This window comes from Carlito syrichta, unplaced genomic scaffold, assembly GCF_000164805.1.
Source record: "Carlito syrichta isolate Samal-C Ts95f unplaced genomic scaffold, Tarsius_syrichta-2.0.1 Scaffold135721, whole genome shotgun sequence".
Lineage (NCBI taxonomy): Eukaryota > Metazoa > Chordata > Mammalia > Primates > Tarsiidae > Carlito > Carlito syrichta.
In genome coordinates, this window is record NW_007079817.1 from 1,504 (window position 1) to 17,073 (window position 15,570).

Below are 15,570 nucleotides of genomic sequence, written 5' to 3' on the forward strand. Positions count from 1 at the left end.
GCAGGTCGAGGCTGCGGTGGCCGGGAGCGGCCATTGCACTCCAGTCTGGGCGACAGAGTGAGACTCCAACTCAAAAAAAAAAAAAAAAAAAAATTAAAAATGAGTTGGGCATGGTGGCTGGTACCTGTAGTCCCAGCTACTCAGGAGGCTGAGGCAGGAGGATCGCCTGAGCCCAGGAGACTGAGGCTATGGTGAGCTGGGGTGGTGCCACTGCGCTCCAAGCTGGGTGTCAGAGTGAGATCCTGACTCATTCCGTGGCCAACATTCTTGGCCAGGGACAAAGGGGTAGAGGGTCCCACTGCTGTACTCATGCCCAGGCCAGACAAACTTCTCCAGGGCCTTTATGCTGGCTGTTCCCTCTGCCTGGTCTGTTCTTGCCCAGATACCCCCAATAACCTCCTTCAGGTGGCCGTGGAGAGGAGGCCTTCGCCAACCCACCTATTTAAATTTTTTTTCTATTTACTTTTAATTACTTTTTTAGAGACGGGGTCTCACTCTGTCACCCAGGCTGGAGTGCAGTGCACCAGCATAGCTCACTGCAACCTCCAACTCCTGGGCTCAAGCAATCCTCCTGCCTTGGTCTCCTCAGTAGCTGGAACTACAAAGTTGCCCCATCATGCCTGGCTGATTTTTAAAAAATCTTTTGTAGAGCTGGGCTTGATGGCTCAGCCTGTAATCCCACGCCTTTGAGAGGCTGAGGTGAGTGGATTGCCTGAGCCCGCATCTCTACAATAAATAAATAAAAAAAAAATTACCCGGGCGTGGTAGCACGCACCTGTAGTTCCAGCTACTTGGAAGGCTGAGGCGGAAGGATCACTGGAGCCCAGCAGGTCGAGGCTGTAGTGGCCCAGAGCAGCCGCTGCACTCCAGTCTGGGCGACAGAGTGAGACTCCAACTCAAAAAAAAAAAATCTTTTGTAGAGATGGAGTCTTGCTATATTGCCCAGACTGGTCATGAACTCCTGATCTCATGCAATCCACCTGCCTTGGCCTCCCAAGTAACTGGAATTACAGGTGCAAGCTGCCGTGCCTGGCTAAGCATAGTTTTTATTACTTTCTAACATATGCCACATGCTCCTTGTCCATCCCAACTTGAGTGCCAATTCCCTGAGAGCAGAGATTTGTTTTCTGTTGGGTCTAGGAGGCGCATGGAAGTGTTCAGGAAACTGAGTAAATGGGTGAAGTGACAGCTCTAGCAGCTGGGGGGACTGGCCTGGAGGGGCTGGGGATGAATGGCAGGGGAGGCAGCGGAGGCCTCAGTGGAGATAGAGAGCTCGAGCAGAGGAGGTCCATGGAGAGATCCCCAGGATCTACATGCCGACAGAGCACGTGTCCAGGGCTCCCACCCCGAGGCCAAGGCCACCCCGGCCCTCCCCACTACCCACACACAGGCCACACACCAGGTAGCTGAGGGCGCTGGCCAGCTGCTGGGCCACAGCCAACTTCCAGGCCACGGGCACGCGGCCCCGCTCTCGCCGCAGACACATGTCCAGGGGCCCATGTTCCACATACTCCGTCACCATGATGTCTGCAAGGACATAGCTGCTCCAGGGGCTGCCTGCCAGCTCCCACCCTCCTGGGAGGCTGGGGCAGGATCCAACTTGGGGGCTGGGGAGGTGTTAGGTCAGGGGAGGCAGTCTGGACTGGGAGTGAGTCTGGGGCGAAGCGCAAGCTGGGGCAGAGGTTGGTATGGTGCAGGAGAGGCACAGGTGGGCAGTTGGGTCCTTTGTCGCAAGCTGGGACAGAGGCTGGTATGGTGCAGGAGAGGAGAGGCATAGGTGGCTGGTTGGGTCCTTTGGCAATGGGTCCAGGTGGAGCGGGACCTCAAGGAAGGTGAAGTTCAAGAGCAAAGGTGAGCCTGGGGGTGGAGAACTGGGCAGGGGTGTGGAAAAGTAGAGGCAGTTTGAGGCTGAGAACTGATGTCAGGATATCACAGTAGTTGGGGTAGGAAGGTGGTGCACACTGGGGTCGGGGGAATGGCTGGGTCAGGGGTCATCCTGTAAAAGGAGGCTTTTTCCTTCATTTTTTAGAGACAGGGTCTTGCTCTGTTGGAGTGGGTACAATCATAGCTCACTGCAGCCTCCAACTTTTGGGCTCAAGTGATCCTCCCATCTCAGCCTCCTGAGTAGCTGGAACTACAGGCTGACTCATTCACACCACCAGGCCTCACTAAATTTTATTTTTATTTTTATTTATTTTTTATCTTTTTTGAGTTGGAGTCTCACACTCTGTCGCCCAGACTGGAATGCAGTGGCCACTCCCGGCCACCGCAGCCTCTGCTGGGCTCCGGCGATCCTTCCGCCTCAGCCTTCCAAGTAGCTGGAACTATAGGCACGCGCTACCATACCCGGCTAATTTTTTTAATTTATTGTAGAGATGAGATCTCACCAAGTTGCCAGGTGAGTCTCGAACCTGCAGGCTCAGGCAATTCACTCACCTCAGCCTCCCAAGGTGCGGGATTACAGGCTGAGCCACCGAGCCTGGCTTTTTTTTTTTTTTTAGTTGAGTTCTCCTTGTTGCCCAGGCTAGGCATGTGCTACCACACCTGGATAATTTTTTTTGTTTTGGCTTTTTATAGAGACAAGGTCTCCATATGCTGCCCAGGCTGGTCTCGAACTCCTGGACTCAAGCAATCCTCCCACCTCGGCCTCCCAAAGTGTTAGGATTACAGGCATGAGCCAGCATACCCCACCTTTGACTAATTTAAAATTTTTTTTGTATAAACAGGGTCTTGCTATGTTGCCCATGCTGGTCTTGAATTCCTGCCCTCAAGTGAGCCTCCCATCTCAGCCTTCCAAAGTGTTGGGATTACAGGTGTGATCCATCACGCCCAGCCTATACAGAGTCTGAGGTACAGGAGAGTGAGGGTGGAGGTGGATTAGGCTCTAAGCAGGTTTGGATGTGCAGGGACTGGAATGTGGGAGGATTAGAAGCACATTAGGGCTGGAATCTCCCTGGGACCATAGTGCTGATGGGTCTGAGGGCAGATGGAGCTGGGTCCTAGAGGTGATTTGGACAATTGGGAACCAGGGTGCACGTGAGGGTCAAAGTGTGGCCAGGCATGGAGGCATAGGTTGAAGGACAAGGTGGTGCGCAGGATTAGAATCGAGGCTGGAGCCCAGAAGCAGTCCTAAACTGGGTACAGGCTGAGGGTGGGGTCAGCCCAGGGCGTGGTGTAAGAGGGGTCAGCCTGGATGCAGGGCCTACTCACTCTCAGGGCCGCGCACGCAGACGCCATGCACGAAGGCCAGGTGTGCGTGGGAGACCTGGCTCATGAGGCTGGCTGTCTCGTAGAAGGCCTGTGGGGACCCGGCAGGTCAGGGGACTGCACATCTGCCCCTCCCATCCTGGCTTTGCCCTATGCGCCCCTCCCCATCCTGGCCCCAGGCCTACAATTATGGCCCCGCCCCCCACCCCAGGGCCACCTGGCTGGCTGCATGCACTCACCAGAGCAATGTTGTGGTGACTAGGGTCCAGCACTTTGAGCACCACGCGGAGCTCCTGCTCACGATCCCCACCAGGTACCAGGGTGTCCCCGCTGTCCACCGTGCCCTCCTCGGGGCCCCCGCCCTCCACTCGCAGGAGGCCTTCGTACACGTTGGTCCTCGTGCCCTGACCCAGGTGGGACCGCTGCAGGAACGCAGCGCGGAGCATCCCCGTGAGGACAGGTGGCAGCTGACTTTCCTAAGTCTGTCACCGCAACCCCGCCCCTTCCCACACCCACCTGGGTGATCTCGTTGTGGCCCACCCGATGGAAGGTGAGCTGGCTGAGGTTGAGCGGCCTGCCGCTTGCCCGAGGTCCCCATGTGATGATGAGGTTGGAGATCTCTGGGGGCAAGAGCGCAGTCAGGAAGGCCGGCACGGGGACAGGCGCCGCCTCCCACCCGGGTTCCTGCCATCCTACCTCCCGGCCGGGGCAGGCAGCAGCAGCGCAGGGAGAAGCAGTCATCTCTGGCACGCAGCGAGCAGCCCTGTAGGGTGGCTCGCAGCTCCCTCACACTGGGGAAAGGCCGGCCCCAGCCCTCCAGCACGAAGGCGCCAGCGCGCTGCTCAATGGGGAACTTGCGGAGACGCAGGCTCTGGTCCTGCGGGGGACCAGTGGGGAGGCGGTGAGTGGGGGTCCAGGCCAGTAGCAAGCCCTGCCCCAGCCCAAGCCCCACCCAGGCCCACCGGGCCACGCTGGGCCACCGTGAGGATCAGCCGGTGGAGGTGGCTGGTGCTCCAGTGGATAAGGTAGAGACCGTCCTCCGGCCGCAGCTTGGCCTGCACAAACGGCTCCCTAGAGGGACAAGAGGGCCCTGTCAGCCACCCGGGTCACTGCTGGACCCTCACCTGGCAACAGTGACACACAACACCGGCCAGCTGGGATAAGCGCCAGACAGTCACTCAGGGAAACCAAGTCTGGACACATATACACAGCCATGCACATGGAGACAAAGCGCAAGGACACACTCACGCAGAACATCAGACGTGGCACCGACAAGGTTGACACACTCCCGAGGTGGGAGACACCATCAGGAGCTGACACCGCCACTGCTGCTCGCAGGCAACACGATAGAGGGTCGGTCATACACCCCAAGAACAAGACTGCAGATACACCTAATTGTCCATGTGACACAGCAACTCGGAGACCTGGCATCCCCGACACGGAGGTGGCCCTGTCACAAACACAGACAGGCACTCTGCGGTGTCAGGGCCACACAGCCCAGATGACACTCAGTGGCTGACACACCAACACGGCCCCCAGACACTTATCTTGGGGGCGGCGTATGACCAGCCATGACATGCATGGCCACAGGCCTAATGAGCAGAACAGCCACTTCCACCTCCACTGGTGTCCCAGGTAGGACAAGGGATGGCCAGACACAGGGCCAAGGACCAGACAAACAGACAGTCACGAGCTACAAGCTGGGAGCACACAGGACGGCCACATGCTGTGCACCTGACCACACAGGAAGGAACATCATGCTAACAGCCCAAGTCACAAACAGAGCTGTGGAGAGCTGACCCATGAGTCACCAGCACAGGCACCTGCCAGCAGAGGCGGATGGGCTCAGTGACCCCTGAATGGTCACCAGCATTGGGAGACAACACCCAGGTGCATGAAAACCAGTCATTCCATAATAAACTCAATGTGTGGTGACATTCTCAAGCAGTGTCACTGTGGCAGTGACAACATAGCCGCATGACAACCAGGCGGTTATACACCCAGACATGCATGATGACAGTCCCAAACATGGCCGTATCATGAGGACATGCTGCCCATACCATCCCAGGCACTCTCTCTTGCCACAGAGCTGCTGTGTGAGTGTGTGCATACACATTTGCCCACACACTCACACGTAAAGACATGGTGCAATAAACACAGGTGCAGTCACACAGGGTACATACATGCATGTGCACCCAACCACACACAGACACACATACAGTCACTTGTGCACACATGTATTAACATGTACACACACTAGACAGAAGGCACACATGGATGGACACGTGCACACAAAGACACACACGTACACAAGGCTAGACTCACGCACACAGTCAGGTGTGTGCACATGTACACCCCACAGTCCCTGGAGCCCTGGCACCCCCCACTCACAACAGGGGTCCGTGGATGCCATCCCGGATGCTCATCACCAGCCGGGGAGGCACCACCTCATGGCACAGGTAGTGGCTGGAGTCAGCCGTCAGACGGAAATAGCCATCCACCAGGGCCACGAAAGACAGGGCAGCAGCACGGGAGGGCAGGCCCAGCTCCTAAGGGCAGGGGTGCATCAGACGGGTGTCATGGGTCACAGTGCCCCCGCCCACCCCGGCCCGGGTCCTACCAGACACTTGTTGTCCTGCCGGTGGATGCCGACACGGCACTCCTTCAGCACCACGTGGGTGATGTCCCGGAAGTCACAGAAGTAGGTCCAGGGTGGCTCCCGTGGCCTGGCCACTGACTGGCCACCTGCCTCAGGTACCTTGGCGCTCTTTCCAAACAGGTCAGCTTGGGGATTCCTGCCAGCGCCGCTGCTACTGGTGGAACCCTGGATACCCAGCAAGCAGGGCGGGATGGCACAGGGTAAAGCCAGTTTGTCCTGCTGTGCTTTTCCTCAGGCACCTCCAGGCCTCCTCCACCTCCCCCAGGAGATATGCCCACATGCCAGGCCCCAGACAGAGTACCCAGAGGCGCAGGCCCTGGGAGAGATGCCCCCGAGCGCTTCACCCTAGACACCAGAGAGCCTCCCAGTCCACCTGGACCAGAGTGGATGAGGCAACCCTCACCTCCCACACTGGCCGCCACTGGATGCCACCTGTACCGGTCACCAGCACTTCGTGGGTCAGGGGCCTGGCAGCGGTCTTGGAGCTGGGATCCACAGGGGCCTGCCTGCTGTCCTGGACGCAGCAGGACCCCGCCTCGGCCTGGGCCAGCAGCTGCAGGTGGCACACGGACACACACTCTGTGCCGAAGCGGGGCGCCAGCCGCTCCAGCGTGGCCAGGTACTTGACCATGACCACCTGCTGGGAGAGACGGCCCGGCTGGAAGGCCCGCAGGAAACTACGAAACATGCTCCGCAGGCGCAGCCGCGTCAGGGTGCTGTGCTGCCGGATCTGCAGCCGGAAGGAACGGGGGATACAGTCCTTGAAGCTGTGGGCACAAGTGATGGGGTCAGCGGCTGGGCCGCAGCCTGGCTGGGTGGCATGGGGCAACCTTTCTGAGGCTCAGCTGCCTCGTCTGGAAAACAGGCACATTTGGCCAGGTACGGTGGCTCACGGCTGTAATCCAGCCCTTTGGGAGGCTGAGGCGGGAGGCCATGCCTCTTTTCTTTTTGAGTTGGGGGTCTCACTCTATAGCCCAGGCTGGAGTGCAGTGGCACAATCACAGCTCACTGCACCCTCGACCTCCTGGGCTCAGGCGATCTTTCAGCCTCAACCTCCTGAATAGCTGGGACCACAGGCACATGTCTCCACAACCGGCTAATTTTTAAATTTTTTGTAGAGATGGTGTCTTGTTATGTTGCCCCGACTGGTCTTGAACTCCTGAACTTAGGCAATCCTCCCAAAGTGCTGGGATTATAGGCATGAACTACTGTGCCCGACCTCTTTTTATTTGTTTGAGAGACAAGGTCTCAATCTGTCACCCAGTCTGGAGTGCAGTGGTGTCATCATAGCTCACTGCAGTCTCAGACGCCTGGTCTCAAGCAATTCTCCCACCTTGGCCTCCCAAAGCCCTGGGATCACATGAAAAAGCCACCATGCCCAGCCTATGTTGGGTGTTATTATTATGGGAGAAGTTGCTATTGATTATGTTGCTAATTTGATGATGGTCAACAAAAGGCCCAGCTGTGGGAGGTCTCTCTATACCCTGCAAAGTCCTACCACCTCACACTTCATATCCGCCCCCTCCCCATTGCCTGTCCGCCCCCACCACAGGTTTCTGCTTCTCAGCAACTATGTCCCAAGCCCCTCTCCTACCCTTTGACCAAAAGGGTCCTAACGCTCAAGGTACTAGCTGCCTCCTACCCCCATTCTGAGCTTTCCAGGACTTCCCAGTGCCCCTGACTAGCAGCAGGTTGCCTCCTGCACTCAAGCAAGTTCCACATTCAGTTACCCTAGAAACAAGTCTTTGCTGCCCTTCTGCCTTTGAGCCTTCATACATGACATTCCCTCTGCCTAGAATGTGTTGCCAAGAAGATCTCAACACTCAGAACAAGTGCCTGCACACAGTAGGTGCTTAATAAGTGTCGAATGGATAAAGACAGGGCAATATGCAAACACTGTTGTAGCTCTCAGATGCTCAGGGCAGTGTCCCCACCCCATTCCCAGACACCTGATCTTCTTGGCCACTTCCTCCAGGGGGACGCCACGGTGGAGAGCTAGGTGGCAGAGGTGCAGAAAGGCCATGCCCAGGCTCTCGTTCTTGAAGTGGTGAATCTCCTCCTCGCTCGACAGCTCTGACAGTGATGCCACATCGTTCACAAACTCATGCTTGCCCTGGGGTGGGGGAAGTTGGGCAGAAAGACAGGCGTGAAGACGTGGCCACTCTCCAACCAAAGGACTCTAGTTTCCTGCTTCTAGACTACCCTGGGGAGGGGAGAGACCACCATTTACTGGAAAGGCCAAACGCACAGCACATACACCTCCTCTGTCTAAGCCTGTCCCTGTGGCAGACATCACTATTCAATCACAGCACTCTTTCCCCTCAGCCCAACTCTTTGGGTTCAAACAGCCAAAAGATCCCAGATGGCATGAGTCGAAATCCATTGTAAGGGAGGTGGGGCTTCTTCACCGCCACTAAGTCCCCCACAGAGAGTCCTGCCCCCAGCCCTGCTCACACCTGCTCGAAGAGGTACTCAAAAGAGGCTGAGTCCAGGAGCTGCATGCCCTGCTCTGTCGGGTCTGAGGACGCCTCAGTTCCTGGGGGCCCACAGCGGTACACAGTCGGCTCCTGAGGATTCGTGCCATGCCAGTTCCGGAAGTAAAACCTGCGGGAAGGGAGGGGCGTGGGTGGGACTCAGCACAGTGTCAGAGCAGCCACAGGACCAAAGGGGATGAGATGTGCAGGGGGCCTCAACCCACCTCATGCGGAAATACAGCACCAAGCTTGTGTCTCTGGAGGTCTCCAGGACGTGGTTTGGGGGCAACCAGACCTGGGCCTGGGCGTCAAAGAGGGCGAAGAGATTGAAGCAGGGAGGAGAGATGCCTGGACCAGGGGAGAAACAAGGTTAGGAGGCAGGTCGCCCGCTGCTATCGCCCAAAGATCCCAGGCCTGCCATCTGCCTTCACATTCCCTCCCACCTCCCCTGCTGACAGCTTAAGTCGCATGTGGATCATGGGCACAGGACAATGCAATACGTTGACTACGCTGCAGCCTCACCAGAGAACTACATTTCCCAGCCTCCCTTGCAGCTAGGATGAGGCCACTACACTGATTTCCAGCCAATGGGATGCAGGCAGAAAGAAATCCTCTTGCTCTCTTCCCTGCCTCAGGGATGTGGAAGGCTCCTAGTGCTAGGTGGTAAAGCTATGAGGTATGGATGAACTGGCCAGGTGGGGTGGCTCATACCTGTAATCCCAAGTGAGGTTGAGGAGGACTGCCTGAGCCCAGGGGTCGACACCAGCCTGGGCAACTTGGTGAGACCTTATCTCTACAATATATATATTTAAAAAATTAGCTGGGCATGGTAGCCCATGCCTATAGTTCCCTTGGAAGGCTGAGGTGGAAGGATCACCTGAGCCCAGCAGGTCGAGACTGGGGTGGCTGTGAGCGTGCCACCGCACTCCGGCCTGGGTGACAGAGTGATACTCTGACTCAAGAAAAAACAAAAAGCAAAAACAAAACAAAACAAAACAAAACATATGTACGGTATATAAACTATTTGATCTGCATTCAATTCTAGGTAAACTCCGGTTGTCTTAAGCCAGAAAGATTTGGGGGGTTGTTTGTTCCTGCAGCAAAACCTTGTCTAGTCTAACACAACTCTCCAAACTGCTGGCAATTTGCCTGGTGTCTCTCTAAACCACAGCGCCAAGGAAATATCCAACCACCTCCTGGCTGTCTCCACTTGGACATCACAGGTCCCCTTAGATGTGCCTTACTCCAATATATCTCATCTATGTTTCTCAAACCTACCCCTTCCCTGCCCAGTTGTGTGTGTGTATGTGTGTGTATTGGAGTCTCAGAGTCTGTCACCCAGGTTGGTATGCAATGGCACGCTCACAGCAATTGCAACCTCAACCTGCTGGGCTCAGGCGATCCTACCACCTCAGCCTTCCAAGTAGCTGGAACCATAGGCACACGTCACCATGCCCAGCTAATTTTTTTTCAGAGACGAGGTCTCGCCAAGTTGCCCGGGCTGGTCTCGAACCCATGGGCTAAGGCAATCCTCTCATTTCGGTCTCCCAAATTGCTGGGATTATAGGTGTGAGCCACTATGCCCAGCTTTTTTTTTTTTAATTGTAGAGACGAGGTCTTGTCAAGTTGCTCGGGTTGGTCTCGAACACCTGGGCTCAGGCAATCCTCTCACTTCACCTCCCAATGTGCTGGGATTACAGGCATGAGCCACCACAGCTGGTCAGTTGTTTTTTTTAAGAAACAGGGTCTTGCTCTGTCAGTCGGGCTGGAATGTGATACTGTGATCATAGCCCACTGCAGCCTCAAACTCCTGGGCTCAAGTGAGACTTTCCCCTCAGCCTCCCAAGTTGCTGCGAGTACAGGCACATGCTATCACGCCCAACTGATTTTTTCAGAAACAGTCTTTCTATATTGCCCAGGCTGGTCTCAAACTCCTGGCCTCAAGCGATCCTTCCGCCTCAGCCTCCCGAGTCACTGGGATTGTAGACGAGAACCACCACATCTGGTTCTACAAGAGGTTCTCAGGCTTCATGTAGGATAACATGTATCACTCTAGTTACATTCCTTTTTCCTGGCTGCATGGTATTCGAGCACTCATCCATGCCTTAATTTCCTTGTGCAGTCTCTTGTTGAGGGACTCTGCAGTGATTTCCCATTTTTCATTATGATAAATGAAGCAGCCCTGAATGTTCGCATAGATCTCTCCTGGAACATGAGCTCAGTGCTTATAGAGTGAATATGCAGTAGAACTACGTGGACTCTGGGAGGATGCCTTTCAGCTATGTTAGGGGATGTCAAATTGCTCTTCCAAGTCACTGCATTGAATTATGCTAGCCCCCTGCAAAAGGAAGATACCTTCCTTATAAGACAACTTCCTAAAGAACCAATCAAGGCCAGGCACGTTGACTCATATCTGTAATCTCAACACTTTGAGAGGTTGAGACGGGAGGATCACTTGAGTCCAGGAGTTCAAGAATAGCTTGGGCGAGAATAGCAAGATCTAGTCTTTTAAAAAGTCAAAAAAATTAGCCAGGCGTGGTAGCGCGCACCTGTAGTACTAGCTACTCAGGAGGCTGAGGCAGAAGAATTGCCTGAGTTCAGGAGTTAGAGGCTGTTGGTGAGCCATGATTGTGCCTCTGTCCTCCAGCCTGGGCGACAGACTGAAACTTCAACTCAAAAAGAAAAAGAAAATAAAGATTGTTTTGAAACTGTTTCACTCTCTGGCTTAAACCTTCTATGGCTCTCCACTGCTCCCTGAGAAGGCCCAACCCCCTCTGCACTGAGTATCCAGAACCTGGCTTCCAGTTTCAATTCTTGCATCCCTTTCTAAACTCTCAAGATCGATACCCTAGTCAGCCTGAAGGTCTTTTGCTTCCTCAAACAGACCAAACCTTCTGGGCCCTCTGAGCACACTGTTTCCTCTGCTGATCCAGTTTTGCATCACCCAGCAGACCAGTCCAAGCCCTTAGAGAATCAGCCACACACAGGAAAGTATGAGATATTATAAAAATTGCCCAGGGTGCCCCTATCCTGTCGTGGGAGGTGGGTGGGAGAGATGACGACTTTCTGCAGGAACGGACATGAGGGTGAAGTCCCCTTGGAGAGGCCTCCCTTCTCTGGCTGAAAAAACTAATTGTTTTCTTTTGAAAGGAGATCTCTGTGTTGCCCAGGCTGGTATCAAAATTCTGACCCCCTCCAAAAAAAAGGTTGCTTTTCTAAATAAAATAAATGTATTGTTAGACCAAAAAAACTCCCCAAAAAAACCTGGCCTCAGGCAATCCTCCTGCCTCAGCCTCCCAAAGTGTTGGGATTCCAGGCATGAGCCCCAGTGCCCAGCTGAACTCGCCCTTCTGAGCGCATCTACCGCAGACTCCCTAAACCAGGGGTCCCCAACCGCTGGGGCACCAGGTCTCTTAGGAATCAGCCGCACAACAAGAGGCAAGCAGCAGGGATCCGAGCTCCACCTTCTGTCAGATCAGCAGTGGTAGAGTTCAGTTCTCATAGGAGCGTGAACCCTCGTGTGGCCTGCACACGCGAGGGTTCTAGGCTGCGGGCTCCCATGAGAATTGAATGCCTGGAGATCCCTCACCCCACCTGGCAAAATTGTCGTCACGAAATTTCCCTGATGCCAAAAAGGTTGGCGACCGCTGCCTAAGCCATTCTGTGGCTTCCCCCAGTCCTCAGGGGAGAGTCCAAGCCCTCATGCCTCCCTCTGACACGGATGGTGCTGGAAGATCCACCCGGCCATCTCCCACATCGTTGGCACATAGAGGGGCCCTCTGCCCTAGCCTCCCGGCTCCTCCCTTTGCCCCGACAGTCTGTTTCGCCCTTAGCCACCAGGAGGTGCCTGTGAGCACACAAGCTCAGTGGCCTTCCTCCTCTGTTCAGTCTTGCGCACCTCCCACCTCACTGGGAATAAAACCCAAAGACCTCTCCACGGCCTGCCAGGCCCTGTGTGCTCTGCCTTGTCACCGCCCTGCCCTGGCCTCCTGCTACCTCCCCTTCGCTCAGCCACTCCAGCCACATCGGCCTCCTGGCTGCTCCCCTCGAGCTCCCACCTCAGGGCCTTTGCACTTACTGTTCCCTCAGGCCAGACATCTCCAGGGCTCTCTCCCTCACTTCCCTCAGTTATGATTCAAGTAGCACCTTTTGAAGAAGGCCCTCCCCACCCACACACACCGCATCTCCTTAGCTGCTTCATTTTCCTCTTTCCTCTCTGGACTCCCACACAGCTTTTGTATTTATGATGTTTCTAGCTCTGCGAAGGCAGTGATCTGCCAGGCGCAGTGACTCACACCTATAACCCCAGCACTTTGGGAGGCCAAGACAGGAGGATCGCTTGAGCCCAGGAGTTGGAGGCCAGACAGGACAACATAGCAAGACCTCATCTCTACAAAAAATTTAAAAATTAGCTGGGTGTGGTGGCACACACCTGTAGTCCCAGCTACTCAGGAGGCTGAGGTGAGAGGATCACTTGAGACCAGGAGTTGGAGGCTATGATAAGCCACGATCATGTCACTGTACTCCACCCTGGGTGACAGAGTGAGACCCCGACACAAAACAAAATAAAGCAAAGGCAGTGATTTAGGGCTGGCACACAGTAGGTGCTCAATGTTTGCTGATGAAGGGGAGATGAATGGGTGGCAGGCCTGTACCTCCACCCAGCCCCAGGGGTGATGACGTCCGGACTCACCGACTTTGTGTGCAATGTGGATGCAGACCTCCTCGGCGGTCAGCGAGGCCTCACTGAAGGTCACCCAGGGCTCCCCACCACCAGGCCCGGCCCAGTGCAGAAGCACCTTCAGGTCTCCCACAGCAGCCATGGGCTGAGCTACGTCCTCGTTGGGCTTGCTGCTCCTGGCGGCCTTCCACTGACAGAATGGCATGCTCCTGACAGCAGACTCAGCTGTGAAGAGATAGTCATGAGCTCCCAGGCCTCTGTCTGGAGGCACCTCTAAGAGGACCTCAACTTCCAGCCACCTAGGATGGGGTCCAAAGAGAAGACTCTGGGTCCCCCTTGCTGTGTAACCATAGACACCCGATTCCCCTCTCTGAGGCTCGGTTTGGCAGGTTCGGGGCATGCATCCCACCCAGTAGATCTGTCATCGATGATAACACCACCAGACATGCCGTCTAGTGGCTCACGCCTGGAATCCCAGCACTTCGGAAGGATCGCTTGAGCCTGGGAGTTCAGTACCATCCTGGGCAACATAGCGAAACCTCATCTCTATAAAAAATCAAAATAAAAAATAAAACAAGCCAGGCTCGGTGGCTCAGCCTGTAATCCCGTGCCTTTGGGAGGCTGAGGTGAGTGGATTGCCTGAGGCTGCGGGTTTGAGACCTGCCTGGGCAGCGAGACCTCATCTCTACAATAAATCAAAAAATCAGCCGGGCGTGGTAGCGCGTGCCTGTAGTTCCAGCTACTCGGAAGGCTGAGGCGGAAGGATCGCTGGAGCCCAGCAGGTCGAGGCTGTGGTGGCCGGGAGCGGCCACTGCACTCCAGTCTGGGCGACTGAGTGAGACTCTGACCCAAAAAAATAAAATAAAATAAAACAACAAACCCTCCCTTCTTTTGACAAATTTACATCAACATAAAAATCCACTCTGAACCCGCTTCTGCAAAATCACTGATTATTTTGGCAGGTGTGGTCTAACAGACCTGCGGGCAAGTCCTGAAGCTCCCAGTTGCCAACTCAAGCAAGTCACTTAGCCACTCTGGGACTCAGTTTCCCCATCTGGAAGAGGTAGGAGCTCAGAGTGCTGTCATTCAAAGATGGTTGTGACATCTCAACGCAGTTTTCCATTCTACCCATTCAGCACAGACCTTGATGCAGGCACGGAAAAATAACAACTAGGACTAAAACGAGAATAAAACCATGATTATGAGTTTCATCATCATGAACTTTGTATTCCAAGCCCCCACACCTACACACACGAGGGACTCCAGGCCCTTCTGACACCCCCAAGCCTAGGAGGGTTTGTGTCCAGCTCTGTCTTCCCCCGTCTCCTGAGGTCTCCAGTACCGGGAATGACCGCAAATCCACCCAAGTCCTGGTGTAAGACAAACAGGAGGATGTTGTAAGGGCACAATGTCGGATTCCTCAGGACCCGGCTCCTTTCAAGCCTGCTTCCTCGTCTGGAAAACGGGCACGTCACAGTCGCCGCCTCAAAGGGGTGTGGGAAGGATTCCGCGAGATGAGGCGGGGAAAGTACCTGGCACACAGTAGGTACTCAAAAAATGTTCGCCATTACTGTCTATTAATGTTTGAGATGAGATCCTGGGGAAGGGCTTTCGGGTGCCCATTTCCTCCTCCTTGGTCCCCACTGCACCCGGACACCGCCTTGAAGATGGAGTCGGGGTGAGGTCTTGCACTTGGGGAAGCCGTGCCCCCTCTACTCCAAGCCTCCAAACCCGGCTGGCAGGTACAGAAACTGGGGTGTGCACCCACTGGCCAGCGGGTGCCCCCGCCCAAGTGCAGCCGGCCGAGCGCAGTCCGGTCCCCACGCCTCCCTCTCGAGGACCCTCGGAGCGCGCCCCTTCCGCGCCGCCCTCCAGACTCACCCTTCCCTGGGAACTCCGGCTGGAACTCGGACCCCGCCCCGCCGCGGCGGAGAGGAACTGCCGGTTCGCCGCCGAGACGCCCCCTCCCATTGGCCGCCTGAAACGCACACGCCCATTGGCCGTTGTCTTCCCCTTTTCCGTTGGGCTTTCCTCCGCAGAGGTGGCGCTCCGATTGGTCCTCGGCCTCACACGTGGCTCAGCCGCGATTGGCTAACTGGGAGACCGGATATGCCACAGCGTCTTCGATTGGCTGTCGCGGAAGGGGGGCGGAGACGCGGAAGGCAGGCAGGAGAGCGGGGCTTGCGCGCCCCCTGGCCGCGTCGTGCGTTTCCCGGGTGTGCGGGGGCTTCCGGCGCTCCGTCGTGTGCTTGACGAGGGCCGGTGCCCGGCGCCAGGCTGACACGGCCTAGACCCTCGGCCCTCGTCCTCACCTTGGCGTTCAAGGCCGCAGCAGGCCGCCATCCACACCTCCAACCCCCCTGCCATGTGGCTCCCCATTTCCTCCTGCCCCCCTCTGTTTCTTCGTTTGTTTTTTCTTTTCTTTTCCTTTCTTTGTCCTCTCTCCCTTTCTCTTTTCTTCTTCTTTTCTTTTTTTTGGGGAAAGGGTTTATTGAACAGACAGAAAAGCTCCCTGAGTGGGAAAGGGACCCCCGGATGTTGCCCTCTTC

General features: G+C 55.7%; 1 protein-coding gene across 1 annotated transcript in view; it reads right to left on the reverse strand.

Annotated features, from left to right (window-relative positions):
* The window catches only part of TYK2 (tyrosine kinase 2), a gene marked incomplete at its 3' end in the record, with an annotated part of 15,083 nt that extends 1,013 nt beyond the window's left edge, over nt 1-14,070 (reverse strand). The window contains exons 1-14 of the mRNA XM_021708297.1: nt 14,000-14,070; nt 13,034-13,246; nt 8,565-8,688; nt 8,323-8,470; nt 7,816-7,979; nt 6,264-6,633; nt 5,828-6,031; nt 5,599-5,756; nt 4,170-4,278; nt 3,904-4,084; nt 3,724-3,827; nt 3,447-3,629; nt 3,211-3,298; nt 1,400-1,527 (exon numbers count right to left, since the gene is read on the reverse strand). Of these exons, the coding sequence (XP_021563972.1) occupies nt 1,400-1,527; nt 3,211-3,298; nt 3,447-3,629; nt 3,724-3,827; nt 3,904-4,084; nt 4,170-4,278; nt 5,599-5,756; nt 5,828-6,031; nt 6,264-6,633; nt 7,816-7,979; nt 8,323-8,470; nt 8,565-8,688; nt 13,034-13,226 (2,154 nt within the window). The remainder of the gene's footprint in view (nt 1-1,399; nt 1,528-3,210; nt 3,299-3,446; nt 3,630-3,723; nt 3,828-3,903; nt 4,085-4,169; nt 4,279-5,598; nt 5,757-5,827; nt 6,032-6,263; nt 6,634-7,815; nt 7,980-8,322; nt 8,471-8,564; nt 8,689-13,033; nt 13,247-13,999) is intronic.
* Between the last annotated feature and the right edge of the window lie 1,500 nt (nt 14,071-15,570).